This window comes from Vipera ursinii (assembly GCF_947247035.1).
Source record: "Vipera ursinii genome assembly, chromosome: 1".
Classification (NCBI taxonomy): Eukaryota; Metazoa; Chordata; class Lepidosauria; order Squamata; family Viperidae; genus Vipera; species Vipera ursinii.
Genome location: NC_139512.1, coordinates 119,691,505 through 119,708,852, shown reverse-complemented (window position 1 = coordinate 119,708,852; position 17,348 = coordinate 119,691,505). Strand labels below are relative to the sequence as shown.

General features: G+C 45.2%; 1 protein-coding gene across 1 annotated transcript in view; it reads left to right on the top strand.

The window, feature by feature from the left end:
* SPEG (striated muscle enriched protein kinase) overlaps positions 1-9,574 on the top strand; it is a 149,103-nt gene extending 139,529 nt beyond the window's left edge. The window contains exons 38-41 of the mRNA XM_083348568.1: positions 2,617-2,840; positions 4,788-4,863; positions 5,169-5,318; positions 7,085-9,574. Coding sequence (XP_083204694.1) covers positions 2,617-2,840; positions 4,788-4,863; positions 5,169-5,318; positions 7,085-7,289 — 655 coding nt within the window. The 3' untranslated portion in view covers positions 7,290-9,574. The remainder of the gene's footprint in view (positions 1-2,616; positions 2,841-4,787; positions 4,864-5,168; positions 5,319-7,084) is intronic.
* Positions 9,575-17,348: the final 7,774 nt, after the last annotated feature.

Below are 17,348 nucleotides of genomic sequence, written 5' to 3'. Positions count from 1 at the left end.
ATAACATTGACAAGACCGTCCGTGTCCTGATCGCCTGACTCTGCCCAGCTGGAGTCCAAACCGGTCCGAATCCGAGCGATTTTGTCCAACAGATGTTGACTAAATTCCTCAGCACGACCCTGCAAGGGATCCTCCCTCACCTCCTGATTAAGGAGCGAGCGAGTCACCCTAAACAGGGCGGCTGGGCGATTATCTGCGGACGCAATGAGGGTAGAGAAGTAATTACACCTCGCCACCCTCATCGCTGCGAGATAAGACCTAATATAGGTTCTTAACCGCAACCGGTCGGGTTCGGATCGGCTCGACCTCCAACAGCTCTCTAGGCCCCGTTTCCGACGCTTCATCTCCCGGAGCTCCGCGGAGAACCATGGAGCTCGCTGGGATCTGCGCCGGGACAGGGGCCGCAAGGGTACAACCCGGTCAAGTGCCTCAGTGGCTGCCCTTTCCCAGGTTTCCACTAAGGCATCCGCCGAGCTGTGAGCAATGGAGGCAGGTGGGGACCCCAGCGCCGCTTGGAATCTATCAGGATCCATTAAGCGTCTGGGGTGGTACCATCTAATTGGTTCCGTATCCCCACGGCGGGGGGTGGCAAAACGGAAGACCATCCGCAGGAGATGATGATCGGTCCATGACAGGGGCATAATAAATGGAGAGCCCCCACCAAGATCATCCAACCACCGTCTAGATAAAAAAATCAGGTCAAGAGTGTGGCCTCCCTCATGAGTTGGTTCAGAAATTACTTGCGTCAGGTCCATGGCCGTCATGGAAGCCATGAACTCCCGAGCTAGCTCAGATGAGCCTCCCAGGGATGGTAGATTGAAGTCTCCCAAAACTATAAGTTTGGGAAACTCAACCACCAACCCTGAGAGGATATCAAGCAGCTCGGGCAGGGCTGCCGCTGCACGACTAGGCGAAATGTACGTCAGCAGCAAACCCAACTGCGCCCCCGAACCAAATCTCACAAAGAGAGACTCACACCCGACTATCTGAGAAACGGTGGTCTCCCGCGGACATAAGGTCTCCCTAATAATAACCGCCACTCCCCCACCCCTACCTTGAGCTCTTGGCCGGTGCAGCACCCGGAAGCCTGGTGGGCAGAGGTCAACCAAAGGGACCCCACCCTCTGGGCCCAACCAAGTCTCCGTGATGCAAGCCAGGTCCGCCTGCTCACCCTCAACTAAATCCCTAACGAGGGGAGCTTTATTAACCACGGACCTGGCATTCAGGTACACCAGCCGGAGCTCAGGAGGCTGCACATCCTCGCTCCCGGAACCTCGGGGAAGAAGCAGAGGGTCGGAGCGCCTCACCGCTTGCAAATAGCGGGGACGGCCCTCCCGGTAACGATACGGCCCCCTGTCTATCCGCCTGCTGCCTTTCCCCGTCGTGGGAATTGATAATCCCACGACCCGCTCATGAGCCCCGGCGACAACGCCACCCCGTTCTCCCCCCGTGCCATCAGACCCAAGGCTGGTCTGAACCATGGTAGATCGGCCACCCCCCATAGCCAAACCACCGCTATCTCCCACCCCGCTCCCTAACCTTATAAAACATTTGGATAAAAAAATAATCAGAGGCTTCCTAGAATTACATGGATAGCCCCTGCCCCTGCCCAGCCATCTCTCAGAGACCCAAAACTCGGGCCCGTCATCAAGGTCATCAACATTTAAGGAGGCAGGTCGCACCCAGGAGAGGGGGGCACCCCTGAGGGCGTACAAACGCGTACTCGTATATTGCCGCATAAGTATAAAAGTCCAAACAGTCCAGGATAGGCATCCCTAGTTGTCCATGGGAGGATTGAACATGACAGAAACCTGGATCCACCCAACTTCACTGCCACTCAGTTGGGTGGCCCCCAAGACAGGCCGCAGCCCGTTCTCTCACAACAGGTAGAGGCTCCGTTCCTGGGGGTGGACCAGATATCCTCTGGGTAGGCAAACCCATAGAGCTCCCACCTCTATGTGGTTGCAGATGGAAAAGTCCAGCCACTCTCCCACCGTGGCCGATACCCAGGTATGTCGAAAGTCCAAAGGGAGAGGGGAGAGGATAGGTAGGCAGATGGTAAAAAGTGTGTCCAAGGCAAGGAGGATAGGCAGGCCAGAGTAAAAGTAGTCTAAATCACCGGCGTCACTGCAAAAGCAGTCCAAAGATGATACACGATGCAGGAGCCCCATGTCGTCCTTGCTCCGGTAAGATGACTCCCGGTCATCATAACATAAACTGGTTAAGCTGATGTCAAGCAGAATACTAACAAGGTCATAATTTGAAAAATGAAAATCTCACTTTAGCAAGGCAGGAAGGAGCATTACATTTATCTTAAAATAGTTATATAATATGATGATGACAAATTATACTGTAATACAATGACCATGATTGAACAACATTATGGTAAGCTTTCCCAAATAAAGGCCCTCCAGAAGGGGCCACAGATTGGGAATTTTAGGAGCTGTACTCTCAGTATACTTGAAGGGTGGATGAAGGCTAGCAAAAATCTCCAATGTGCTTATTTAGGGCTAATTGTTTTCAAATAGGAAGTATGGTACAATTATACTAGGACATGCATCTGGAATTGATTTTTGAATTCCCAACCGTCCTTTAACTTCATTTCTATGCCCATAGGTTCCGATACTCAGAGGATGATGTGGTGGGGTATATAATGCAGATCCTTCAAGGTCTAGAATATCTTCATGGACGACATATCGTTCACCTTGACCTGAAGCCTGAAAACATCATTGTTTCCACCACAAACGTAGTAAAAATTATTGACTTTGGTAGTGCCCAGACATACAATCCAATAGTTTTGCGACAGCTAGGGCGTCGTGTTGGCACTTTAGAATACATGGGTGAGTCTTTCTTATATATATATAAGCTTAAGATGCAGTCGGCCCAGGTTCGAATCTCAGAAGGGTATGACTGACTGATGAGAACAAATGAGTTTGAAATGGCCATATCAGCCTCCCTTTAGTTCTTTGTTATCAATCCAAAAAATTTACACAAATATGAGCTGTCACTGTTGTGACTACAGCCTGTGGATGGCCTTGGGTTAGGCTGACAGGAAATAACATTTGCCCCGTATTTGGGGCCTAGCAAGCGTTTGGCGGGTCGAATCCCGAGTGCCACGTAGCAGAGTGAGCGCCTGTTATTCGTCCCATCTTCTGCCAACCTAGCAGTTCGAAAGCACGTAAAAATGCAAGTAGAAAAATAGGGACCACTACAGTGGGAAGGTAACAGCGTTCCGTGTGCCTTTGGCGTCTAGTCATGCTGGCCACATGACCACGGAGACATCCTCGAACAAGCGCTGGCTCTTCGGCTTTGAAACGGAGATCAGCACCGGCACACACACATACACATACACATACACATACACATATACATATATATAGACAATCAAATTGCTTGTTCTGTACCAGCCTGCTACCGGCCCTGCAGAAAAGGCAGGGACAACTCCTTTACAAACGGCAAGAGGCTGGAATTAAGCCTGCCAAATTTATTAACATAAAACAGAGCAAAACAAGACACCAACCATGAAACAGGAGCTATGAAACAGGAACTATTCAAGCGGTTGCCTTCAGCAAACCAGCCCTCCCACGCATTCCCCTTTTATACAGTTCAGGGCGTGGCTTCTCTCTGCCTCCTTCTGAGGTACCCCATTGCCTTCCTCTGTTTACTCCTGATTGACTGCCTCCTGCGTCGGGCGTCCTTGAACAGGGCCAGCTGTGGGTCATCTTCATCCACACTGTCAGGCTCACACAGCTGGGTCTCTGTCATGACCAGGTGGGAGGGGCCTGGCTGAGGGCTCTCATCAGCAAGCTCTTCAACACCCCCCTCCTCCTCTGAGTCGTCCGACCCAACTGCCGAACCCACAGGCTGACCCTGAATCACCACACTGCTAAGGAGCCTGAAAGCAGAGCAGGAAGGAAAGAACTATAAAAATTAGCTACAGAGCACTTGGTGAGACCCTAACTCTAGAGGTAAAAATGCTTTTCTTTTGCATGGTTGACATTGGGAGGTGGAGGAAGGGCTTTGCTTGTGCTGCCAGCCAAATACCTTCCTGCTAAGGTTTTAGATATCTTCTCGTAGCCAGAAATCTCGAGGCATGGAAAATCCCACAATTCATATAGACATCTTACCTTTCTGATTGATTGATTGATTGATTGATTGATTGATTATTTAATTAATGCATATGCCGCTCATCTCATGACTCTGGACAGCTTGCAATATTTGACCATGAATAACCAAGAGCTAGTGAGGAGTAACGGTTAAGTGCTGGACTAGGAGTGGAGAGATCCAGGTTCAAGTCCACTTTCAGCCAAAGAGGTTCACTGGATAACTTTGGGCAGTTGCTCTCTCTCTCACCCCAACTACTACACAGGTCTGCTGTTGTGAAGAAAATCGGGAGGAGAGAACACTACACACACCAGCTGGAGCGCCTACGCAAGAAAGCCGGATATGAATCTAAAAAATAAATAATCAGTGGAATGATACTCCTTTGAAGATTGCCCGAATAATTGTGCAAAAACATTGTATCAGCCTTTTTGTGACCACATTTTACTTGGTTATAGTCCTTTTTACTCTGTCTCTGATGGGTCTGAGCCAATATTTTTGTTCTGAACTCTCATCCTCTCTCTCTCTCTCTCTCTCTCTCTCCCTCCCTCCCTCCCTCCCTCCCATGGGTTTATTCGACTTTCTTCGGTATATTAAGTGGAAGCCCTTCTGGGCACAATATGGAATTTGGCCTTGCATGTCATCTGCAAGGAAGAAAGAAGTATAGTCCTTTCTTTTCTTTGCAGCTCCAGAAATGGTGAAGGGGGATCCCATTGGCTCAGCAGCTGACATCTGGGGCATAGGAGTGCTCACGTATATTATGTAAGTATGGATGAGATGAGCGATGGCAGGAAGTTGAGTGTGTCAAGTAGAATTAAAGGTCTTAACTGATTAATGTCCTGCAATAAAAGTATATCAAATTGGAGCCTATACGGTAGTTCTGTTTCCTTGATATTCTGCTTACCTGGGCAATAACATGCTCTGTAAAGTTTTAAAGGCACCAGCATCTTATAGAAACCTCTAATAACAATGCTCACAGAACGGCACCTCACTGTGGAATGTTAGCTCCATAGACAAGCGGATCGTTTATGTTGTCCATTGCTCCCATTCTCGATTGTTCCCATCAGGCTTAGTGGTCGCTCACCGTTCTTTGAAGCAGATACCTTGGAGATAGAGAGCAGGATCCTTGCAGGGCGTTATGATGCCTTCAAGCTCTACCCTAACGTCTCCCAGAGTGCTGCACTTTTCATCCGCAAAGTCCTCTCTGCTCATCCATGGTGAGTAAATTGTGGGGAAAGAAAATAACAGAACCTGGGAGCAGCATAGGTTTTGTCAGCCTAGTTGAGCAGCATCTGAAGCTCCAAATAGCACCATCATAGTGTAAGTGTGAAGGTTATTAAGCATACTATAAGCTTTAGGACAGGGCTTTTCAACCAGTGGTACAGGTACCACCTGTGGTACATTGGCACCTGGCAGGTGGTATGCGACCATCCGAGAAAGGTAGTGGGGGAGGGTTAGGTTGAATCGGTGGCAGCACCGCACAAGCCTGAGCGAGAGACGGATGGAGCTGCAGGGCTGTCAGGGCTCAGCGGAAGCGCCAGGATCAGCGCCAGGCTCCAGCTGGAGCTCGGCGCTGATCCTGGCGCTTCTGCTGAGCCCGGAAGAGGCGCCGATCAAACTGGAATGTTGCAGCATCTCCAGGGTCTTATGATTTACATTCAGATGCTTGGCAACTGATTCATATTTATGACGGTCACAGTGTCCCAGGGTCATGTGAAGTGACCAAAACCTGCTGCAACCACCCAGCAGAGGGGGGGGGGGGAAATAAAAAACAAACACCCCCACCCCCGCTGCCAATCCTCAACAGAAATGCTCATAACAATGAGGAAGAGGACAGGAGGAAGAGTGCTGCCGGGGAGGCAGGCAGGTGTCTTGCTTGACTGTGGCTTGGGGGGGCACTTTTTTCAGTGCCATTGTAACTTTGAACAGTCACTAAGCGAACTGTTGTAAGTCGAGGACTACCTGTACTTCATCACTTTTTTTCCTTTTTTTTTGTCATCAAGTTTTTGACACCTTGTTAGGCGACTGGTGGTACTCGGATGTTTCCATATCCTAAAAGTGGTACAATGGGTGAAAAGGTTGAAAAGCCCTGCTTTAGGATATTCACAAGGCTTTGCTTGGAGGATTGCAAGAGGAAGCAAATAATTGTTTGTTTGTATGCTTACTTAAACAATGTGTATGGCTGCCCACCTTGCCACTGGTACTTAGCAGCTGACAATGAACTAAGACCATAAAAAGTGTAAAGAATCCAATGTTTGTTTGTTTTTTAAAAAATGAAAGAAGCTATGGCAACAATCGATCTGTCGTGTCCCAGAGGGCCAGCTAAATCCTTCCATCTTACAAATCAATAGCAAAGAGACAAGCAGCAGGCAAACCAACCAACAGTGTTTCCAGTCCCGATGCTTAAGAGAAAACCTGATCTTTAGCACCTTACAGAAGACCACTAGGGTCAGGGTAATTCATGGCAAATATTAGAACAGTCATTAGACGTGATCAGCAGCATAATTCCAAATATCCTTTCCTGCAAATAAAATCCCATCAGCAGCATAATTCCAAATATCCTTTCCTGCAATTATAATCCATCACGTGTACCTTTCACCAGTGGTTTTGTGGAATGGGAGTGGGATGGCTTTAGAGGTGGAAGATGTTGGAACTGCATTAGCCGTGCCTTATTTCTGTTGCAAATTCTGGATAGATCGTGTCCGGGTTCAATATCAGAGTGCATGATTTATACAAATCAGGTTTCAAGTACAGCCTGAGATATCTCCCAGTAAGGCTGAGAAAAGTTCTTGTTGGAAACTCCGGAGCGCTGCAGCAACCCGTCAGTGTCAAGGACGAGATGAAAACCCAGGAGCCTGCCTTAGTGTAATATGGCACCCTGTGCATTTTACATTCCACCTGACTTTCAGTCGGGGGTTTTGTTTCCATCCTGAATATAACAAGGGTTCTGGAAAGCTCCTCCTAATAAATCTATCTCTTGCAGGAGCCGTCCCACTCTCAAGGATTGCTTCGCCAATCCGTGGCTCCAGGATGCCTATCTCATGAAGTTGCGGCGTCAGACCCTCACTTTCACCACGAGTCGCCTGAAAGAGTTCTTGGTGGAGCACCAGCGTCGGCGCAATGAAGTGGCTACCAAGCACAAGGTCTTATTGCGCTCCTACCATGGCGCTAGCAGCCACGTGCCCTAGCCGCCTGCCCTGCCGGAGGAGCCACAAAACATTCCAGCAGGGGGCGTAACGGGCCAAGTACCTGTCCTCCCAGCCAGGGTGGGACCGGTTGATATACCTCATGGATGACAAAGAGTCATCAGCACTGGCTGCTGATCTTCCCCTTCTCCCACAATCCTCACAGCAGGGCAAGCTGGTTTAGAGGGAATGAAACAGTGCCTGGTGACGAGACTTGCGACTGTGGGGTTAGTTCACAAAGGGGTGATGTGCTCTGGGAAATCGGAGAAGGGCTTTGAAGAGGCAAAAGCCGGGACCTCTCCTCGTCAGAAGAAAGTTCCTTGGGGAAGATTCAGATGACGCCTTCCGCATTGTGTCTAATGGATGGCCTCCGTTCCTTGGGACATCGCCCTGAGGAGTGGCCCCGTGGTTTTGTTTTGCAAAGTAACCTGAGCTGGGAAAGAGAAAGATGGATCAGCCCTGCTAGATTAGGTTTGTGTGAAGGCACAACAGGAAGGGAAAACTTTGTCCGCCACCCGTGTAACTGATACGCAGTGCAGCCGTGGAATAATTTGTTGTCATCATCATGGGTGTGTCTGTTTCCCAAGGCAGGGAATAGGAAAGGAGGGGCATGCATTAAGTCTACATCTGTTGTTTCTGCACTGCGTCGGGTTGGGTTCAAGGGTTTCAGTGGCCTCTTCCAACGTTATGGTCTTAGGATTTTACAGCAACCCAATGTCAATTGAAATCCACACATCTTAAAAGTTGCCAAAGTTGAGAAACACTGATATTAGACAGCCATTAGAAGATCTTTCATCTTCAAACTTTCACCACAATCTCTCATTTGCATTTTGCACATGCTTTTCTGAAAGTATAATCCTTTTTTTTCCCCTTCAGAACTCGTGCAGAAGACACGAGTCCACTTTCATGAATCAAGTATATACAGTATTTTCTACACAACTCCACCTCCTCAAAGTATTTACATTTACACAAGACTCTTTCCTTCATGCTCTTTCGCCAAAGTACATCTTGCGACCTGCAGAACACCTGGCCAAACAGGCAGAGAGCTTCCACTTTTGTGCAGCTTTTTCTTCTGCAGTAGGCTTTCTCAGGATATACAACATGGTGTGTTGGTTGTATTGTTAAGGAAGGAAATGCAACGGCCTCTGAGCTCATCCCAGCCCTTTTACCTGTTAGCCTTGCTGTGGTGAAGGTGGCTGACTTTATCTCTGCTGTGGTAGAAACTCACTAATGAAGCCACTTACATAGTCAGGAGAATATTTATAGCCGTCTCCCTTCTCAAGGAATGAAGTCGCAGGCCGTCCGTTTTCTACCTTGCCTGGCCTGTATAGTGTCCATAGCAATCAATCTTTCAGGTCTTACTGAAAAGGATGGAAGCCATTCTGAGCAATAGAATCTACAGGTTCTCAAATCTGCAGAATCTCTGATGTATTGGGGTAGAGAGGAGTTTACAAACCTAGATTGGGTAGGATAGTGGAAATAAGATGTTGACGGTTGATCAGAAGAGAAACCCGAACCCAGGCATCTAGTGCATAAATGCAACTATCCTGTCTTGCCTTGGGGTATGTAAATCCATGCCTCTGATTCCCTCAAGTTCATTTCTCACCCTGTCCAATGTATTTTAAATGTGGAGACGATGCACATTTCCCCTCTTGCACAGGAAACGCAAAACAACAAACCTCTTCCAGGTGGATGGTTTATCACAAATCAATCACTCTTCTTCTGCTGCAACTGTAAATGGAACCACACATGACTTTCCACATTATCATGGATATTGCAGTCTTCCCGTAAACTCCTCTCACTCTTTTCTAGGTCTATCCAAAGCAACAGCATAAATGCTGTAGATGGAAAGGAAAATATATATATATATTCACCTGAGCAATCATGGGGTGGGATATCTTAGTAACCTTTTTTATTAAAAGAAATCGTTTGTTAGTGTTAAGTGCTACTTACATGTCAAAAAAGTTTGGAAAGGCTTTTCTTTTTAAAATTAGTATTATAGTGGTATTTTAACACTTTTAAAATATATAATTGGAAAAGCATTTTGGCACTAATTTAAAAAAAAAATAAGGTTTACAAATGGATGCTTACCACGCAGTTTATATTAAAAGTATGCTGAGATTTCAGGGGTACAGCTTTTCCAATACCCTATTACACAAACTGAAGATAGGCCTCAAAAAAAAAACACCCTCTATACATTTTGAGATTGTGCTAGTCTTTTTTCAGAAAGAAAGAAAGAGAAAGAAAAGAGAAAGAAAGAAAGGAGAGAGAGAGAGAGAGAGAAACAGTGGGAAACATGAAAAAGTTACAAATGTTTGAATTCCTTCCCAAAGGGTGAGTGAAAAGGGGGAAATCTGCAATAAATGCCTTGTGTGGAAGCAGTTCACCAGTAAAAATAAAGACAGAGAATAATTTCAGTGGTTTGATGTGATTCATGGAGAAAATGGAAGCTTACAAAAGAAAGGTACATATTTTGTATTTTCTCTTAGTAAAAATGTTGAGCTGGTTAATCAAGGTGTTCTATCAAAGACAAGGATGAATGCCAATAGAGACCCCTCGGCATGTGTTTGGATTTATCCAGGGCTTTTTTTGCCATAAAACGCTCAGAACGGAGTTCCGGCACCTTTTTTGGATGGAACCTTGTAGGGTAGGCAAGGCGGGTTGTATGACCCGTGTGAGTTCCGGCACCTTTTTCTTTTACCAAAAAAGCACTGGATTTAACTAAAAATATGAGTGGAATTGCTGAGCAGCAGCACAGTGGCCTAGAGATGAAGAAGCTCACCTCCCACTTGAAAGGTTGGGAGTTCAATCCTAGGCAGTGGCAGATATTTTTTCCCAGGGTACAAAGAAGAATATCTGTTGCGAAGATGAGCCCCGACTCCACTTGGAAGAAAGACATTAAAGCAGACATGTCAAACTCGTGACATCATGTGACATCGCACAATATATCGGAGCTTTTTCGCCATTGCCAGCAATGGGGTGGGCGTGGTTTCTTCATGACGCATCCAGCCTGCGGGCCGGCAGTTTGACACCCCTGCATTAAAGGGTCATAAAAAAGAAAAACAAAAACGAGTGGAGTTGCCATGGAATTATTTTTGATCTGATACGCATTGTTTCCCCTTTAGGTACAAATTTAGGGGGGGGTAAGTGCAGCACATTTTCTCAGAATGCATCATCAAAGAATTGACCAAGGGCTATATACAGTAGTATTAAATTAACTTTAAATTTAAAGTTAAATTAAATTAAATCCACCAGAGCCTTGGTGGAGTAGTGGCCTAATGCCTCCTTAAGTAACACCAGCTGCCTGCAATTAGTGCAGGTCCGCATCCCACCAAGCTGAAGGTTGACTCAGCCTTCCATCCTTCCGAGGTAGGTAAAATGAGGACCCAGATTGTTGGGGGCAATAAGCTGACTTTGTAATAATGCCGCTTGGGGGGGTGTATGAAAGCCCTAATAAGCAGGCATATACATAGAATGAAGGCTACTGCTAAGCTTGTAAGCCGCCCTGAGTCTTCGGAGAAGGGCGGGATATAAATGGAATTAAAATAAATAAATAATAAATAAATAAATAAATAAATAAAAAGGGTACTTTTAAGTACATACCAAAAAAATACACACACAAATTCACACTGTGACTAATGGGGAGGAAGGAAGCAGAACAAGTTTTTATTCTGCAACCTGGAAGTGAGGCTGGATTCAACCCACAGGATGAACCCTTCCAAAAATATAGAGACAAAACTTAGATAGTCCATAGTAATGCTGGACTTAAAAAGAGAACCAAAATTGGTGTCTTTGACCTGTTATGAAAAACTTCAACTGATTCTTGAAAAACTTGTTCATCACCATAAGTAGAAGGTGGTGTTGGTATTGGTGGTACATGTGTGCGGGTGAATGTGGGTGAGGAGTGGATGGTGGGAGGAGTAATGGTGTGTGTGCAGGGGATGAAGGCAGCTCCATTTGTTCTTAACCATTCATTAAATTTAGATTAGCTTACTACCCCTAAACAGTTTCACACGCTTTCTAATAGTCTCCTGGTTTCATAGCCTGTGGAATATACTTGTTCCTCCCCGCATTCTTTTTCTCCTCACCCTCTCCTTTCCCTGAACTTGCTGAGCATCACCCACATGCAAAAGGATCTCGCACAAGTGACAATAGTTACACAATTGCAAGGTATGGCCCAGTCCTCATACTACACTTCTTCCATGATTCTCAGTAGTTCAGGCTCCCTACGCACACAAATTTATCCACCACCAGTCTAAAATTTTAAAAGTTCTGGTTTAAATCAGGCTGAAGGCACACAATGATCCTTGCCTTTAAGCTCAGGCATAAATAAAGGGTTCTTTAGCCCCACCTCTCCAGAATAGATGGAAACAACTCAGTTGGCAATTATTTTGTTACACATTTCAATAATTAAACAATTTTGTATGAGGTTTTTATCGGATGAAGCATGGTGACCTTAAACTGGCTGGCTCCTATGGAAGGAGGGCTTTTGAAATTAGGTTCTGTGCCGGGACCAAACAGGCAAGTAAGGAACAGAACTGGACTACACACTCACTACCTTATGTAACTTGGTCTGGCAAAGTATTGCCTAACTCAGACATGTCAAACACAAGGCCCGGGGGCCGGATCCTGCCTGCAAAGTGGTTTCATGCGGCCCGCGAAGCCATCCTGGAAACAGTGAGGGAACGGCCCCCACTGCCTTGGCCCTGGCCCAGAGACCCTCCTCCTGCCAGAGACCCTCAGATCTGTCCCACTCCTGCCCAGGCCCCCATAGGCACCCTTGATGCGAACGATGTAGAGATGGCCACGCCCACCCAGTAGGCCATATGCACTCTAGCCACGCCCACCCAGTAGGCCACGCCTACCCAGACCACACCCACCCGGCCCCCTGAGGGCAACCGCAATGCTGATGCGGCCCTCAGTGAAATTGAGTTTGACACCCCTGGGCCCTAACAGAATCCTTCATTTGTCAGATCAGCGCAAAACTGGTTTTAAAAAAATCAGTTATTAGCTATAATCCAAGTCAGATTTAGATGTACAGTAATCCAAGAACTGATTTTAAAAGGTACTATAGTGAAACAAATACTCTTTGCATTTGTTAATTTCTCATAGACTCTGGATGAATAAGTAAGGAAGTTACACTGCTCTGCTAGCACAGAGTTCTGAATCATCTTCCCAGTACACATTTTCTAAGTTTCATCTGGCAAGGGCTCCTACTTTTCCTCAAGATGCCACTAGAAATCCAGGGGAATCCTATGGAGGCTGAAGATATAGGACTAATTAATTGAATACTGTTGTGATGTAGGAACAGCCTGTGCTCTGGACTTAGTTTCTGAGTGGGCCCCAAGAACATATTATGGGCTCTTCTTCACAGTACTCAAGCTTGTTTCAGACATGCCAAGGGAAAGAGAAAAGGTATTTCATGGGCTAGCATTCACATAGTCTTTTCTTCTGTGGGTAAATCCCATAAAGTCTAAGAAATCCTTTATTTGTCCCAGCTTCTGCCAACCTAGCAGTTCGAAAGCACGTAAAAATGCAAGTAGAAAAATAGGGACCACTATGGTGGGAAGGTAACAGCGTTCCGTGCGCCTTTGGCGTCTAGTCATGCCAGCCACATGACCACGGAGACGTCCTCGGACAAGCGCTGGCTCTTCAGCTTTGAAACGGAGATGAGCACCGGCCCCTAGAGTCGGAAACAACTAGCACGCATGTGTGGGGGAACCTTTACCTTTACCTTTTTAAGGGACAGAGTCTTGCCAAACTCAAGTTATAACCCTCTAACTACCAGATACTGTATATCCTGAGATTCTAGGAGGTGGCTAAACTGACCCCAACCAGCTCCTCTTCCCCATTCAGCTCTGAACTGCAAAGTCTCTAAATTCAGGCTTCTCTTGGAGGGAATGTACTGCCTCCTCTTGAAAAGTTCTGAGCTGCCTAGGTTTGCTTCCACTGAGTCTTCAGTGCACAGTCCATCACAGTATTAGAGATTTCACCTTTAGCACGTGGAAGTTCTCAAGGTTAATCTTTACAGTACTCCAGACAGACTTGGGCCTTAAATTTCCATTTAAAATCCTGGAGAGGTTCGATTAGTTAGCGTAGTAGGCAATGAGCCTATTGCCTTTGGTTTACACTCCATTTACACTAATGGAGTTCCCAATTTTTGCCATATTCCCTTGACCCGGTCCTGTCTCCCTTTCCAGCCATCATTTCCTTAACATTATCCTGTTGTTTTCTGTACCACAAAAGGAATCAGCAAAGCAGATGGGAGCAAAGAAGGCAGGGCAATGTATTATTATGCTAGGAACTGTCTTTATTACTATGTTAAGAATTGCTAATCAGGAAAGTTCAGTACTAACTAGACGACTCAAACCTCTAACTCATTCTGACACCCATGCCCACTCCCCTACTCACATGAGTAAATCAGAGGTAACCTTCCAAGTCTTTGAAGCTGTATCTGCAAGGACAGATGGAATGTGGCTTAGATGCCATTCTGGAAATCTGGTACACTCAACACTTCTCAAACACCTTTAAGACATTTGAACCATTGTGTATCCTTTACATTTGCTTTTAAACCAACGAACATACCAGAAAGTATCAGACAAGCTATACTGAAACTGCAAACTAGTGAAAAAGTTTTCTTAAACAAGTCACGTTATTTTATCTTTTTAATTAAAAAAACAGAATTAATTGAAAAACAGCCCCAGAGCTCATACAGTAGTTACTTCAGAAGAACTGTTTCCTTCATCTGTTGTTGCATGGTGAAGCAAAGGATGGGCTTGCATAACAAGCTTATGTGAATCGGTTGATCAAAGGTGGAGATTGCACACAACATGCTCAGCTTGGTTAGTCTTCAGTTTTTCTTTTCTTTTTTTCTGATTTTGTAAGTTGGGTGAACTCAACGTGTACGATTATACTGCGGTTCAACATGCTGTGAAACTCCCATACCCCAATGGTTAATTCCATAATCATATTAACCATGTTGCAGGAACTTCAGCAAAGTGTTTTAGCATCCTAAAAGCCGATACATTTATAATGACATTGGATTTCTTGGATTAGAATCGCCCTCTATGATGGACTGACAATGGAGTGTTCTCTTATCTACGATGATGGTAAAATGGGAGAGGGCTGGAAATGTGTAGATAAGTCAGTAGATCCATTGTTCAGGGAGATAAGTATCCAGGAATGAATGAATGAATGAATGAATCAATCAATCAATCAATCAATCAATGATGAATCAATGAAAACACACACACACACTATGATATAGTTTTATCAATAAAGTTAGATAAATAAATATAGTTTCATAATTTACTTATCTTTCAAAAGGCACCTTTAGTGTCTGTTTTTCAATACTTCACTTGATGGCAAAATAGATATTAGTTTTTAAATATGTTGGCCACATGTCACACAATAAAATTAGCCAAGCTGGTTTTTAAACAATAGTGGATGCATTTGCACAGAAGGCTAAGCTTGCTCAGTTTTACCCTTGGCTAATTTTTTAATCTGATGTGTAGACTCAGGCCTTTTGATTTGTTTTTTTTTAATGTGGATGACACCCAGCTTTATATCTCTACTGCAGGCCCCTTGAGTGATGCTGTGGATATCCTATCCCAGTGCCTGGTGTTTCTTCAGGTCTAAAGGGGACAAAACGGGCTCTAACCCAACCCTAGCAAAACTGAGTAACTCAGGTATTTGGACTCTTTGGAGACAAGGTGCTTCCATTTCTAAGTCTGGATGGGGTAGCACTACTTGTATGCAGCTCTAGTATATAATCTGGAGGTTCTCCTATTCTCACAGCTCCTACTCAAGACATAGGTGGCAACTGTGTCTAGGAGAGCCTTTGCACAACTTCAGGTGGTGCGCCAGTTGCATCCATTCCTGGACCAGAAGGCCCTGTTCATTTTCACCCAATGCCCTTAGATTACTGCAACATGCTTTACATGGGGCCGCCCTTGAAGAGTATTTGAAAACTTCAAATGGTGCAGAAGGTGACTGCAGATATAGTAAATGGTGCCACATACACAGCACATGTAATACCACTACTAACAGAATAATAGAATAACAGATTTGGAAGGGACCTTAGAGATCTTCTAGTCCAACCCTGTGCTCAAGTAGGAAACCCTATAACATTTCAGACAAATGATTGTCCAATCTCTTCTTAAAAACTTCCAGTGTTGGAACACCCACAAAGTCATTCCACTGATTAATTGTTCTAACTGTCAGGAAATTTCTCCTTAGTTCTAGGTTGGTTGTCTCCTTGATTAGTTTTCATCTATTGCTTCTTGTCTTGCCTTCAGGTGCTTTGGAGAACAGGTTGATCCCCTCTCCTTTGTGGCAGCTTCTGAGATATTAGAACACTGCTATCATGTCACCCCTCGTTTTTCTCTTCATTAAACTAGACATACCAAATTCCTGCAACTATTATTCGTATGTTTTAGCCTCCAGTCCCCTAATCATCTTTGTTACTCTTCTCTAAAGTCTTAAAATCTTTTTATATTGTAGCAACCAAAATTGGATGCAATATTCCCAGTGTGATCTTACAAGGGCATTATACTGTAAAATGGTACTAACACTTCATATAATCTTGATTCTATCCCTCTGTTAATGCAGCCTAGGACTGTTTTAGCTTTTTTGGCAGCTACACCACATTGCTCGCTGATATTTAAGTGATTGCCCACTAGGACTCCAAGATCCCTCTCACAGTTACTACTATTGAGCCAGATATCACCTATTTTATACCTGTGCGTTTGTTTTTTCTTGCCTAAATATAACTACATGAATCGTACTGGTTTCCAGTGTGTTTCCAAGTGCAATTCAAGATGTTGGTTGTCATCTTTAAGCCCTACATGGTTTGGGAATGTGTTACCTGAGGACCATCTTTTTCCATGTGTAGACTATGTAAAGGTAAAGGTAAAGGTTCCCCCGCACATGCGTGCTAGTCGTTTCCGACTCTAGGGGCCGGTGCTCATCTCCGTTTCAAAGCCGAAGAGCCAGCGTTTGTCCGAGGACATCTCTGTGGTCATGTGGCCGGCATGACTAGACGCCAAAGGCGCACGGAATGCTGTTACCTTCCCACCATAGTGGTCCCTATTTTTCTACTTGCATTTTTACGTTCTTTCGAACTGCTGGGTTGGCAGAAGCTGGGACAAGTAACAGGCGCTCACTCTGCTACACGGTACTCGGGGTTTGACCCGCCAAACTGCCGACCTTCTGATCGACAAGCTCAGCGTCCTAACCCACTGAGCCACCGTGTAGACACATCCAATTCAATCTAGCAAATTGGACATGCTGCAGATCCCATCAGTCAAAGGTATTGACTGATGGGAACCAGCAGACAGCCCTTCTCTGCTCTAGCCTACCTTGTGGAATATCCTTTCCTTAGAGATTAGAATGGCCCCAACCTTGTTAGTTTTTCTCAAGGCTTTAAAACTTGGCTATGTACTTGGGCCTGGGGTTCAGGTGTGTTAAGGGTCCCATTTCTTGGCTTTACTGTTTATGGTACTTTTCTTGGTTAATTATCTTGGCTGCTGTATGTTTTTATGATATAATTGTTTTATAGTTTTAGAACTGTAAGCAACCAAATGTCATGTGGTTGAATTGGGTAGCTATAGAAATTGAATAAATGAATAAAATGTAAGGACAGACATATTGAAGCTCTGCATGATAGACCCTTTGACCACACATGCCTCTCCTATGTCATTCCACTATGTCATCACTATCCTTCAAAGGTAGCCTTTCCCCCAACAACTTTGAAAAAGGTGAAAATAATGCTATCACAGGTTGATTTCTGTGAGGAAGCAGAGGCCAGGATGTAGAATGAAGCAAGAATTTCCCTCAAGGAGAGAAGAGATTGCCCCAATGTTCTATTGAACTGCAAGGCTTCAGGGAAAAACAGTAGTTTTTTTCCCCAAAATGGCAGACTGCAGCATCTGAGCCAGCAATAAAGTATCCCCTTTTGGATCTAACTGGCTCATGAGAACTGACACTGAATATGCAAAGATACTGTATGGAAACACCCTCCATTTGAGAGCTTCATATTTCAGTACATAACTGGGAGAGTTG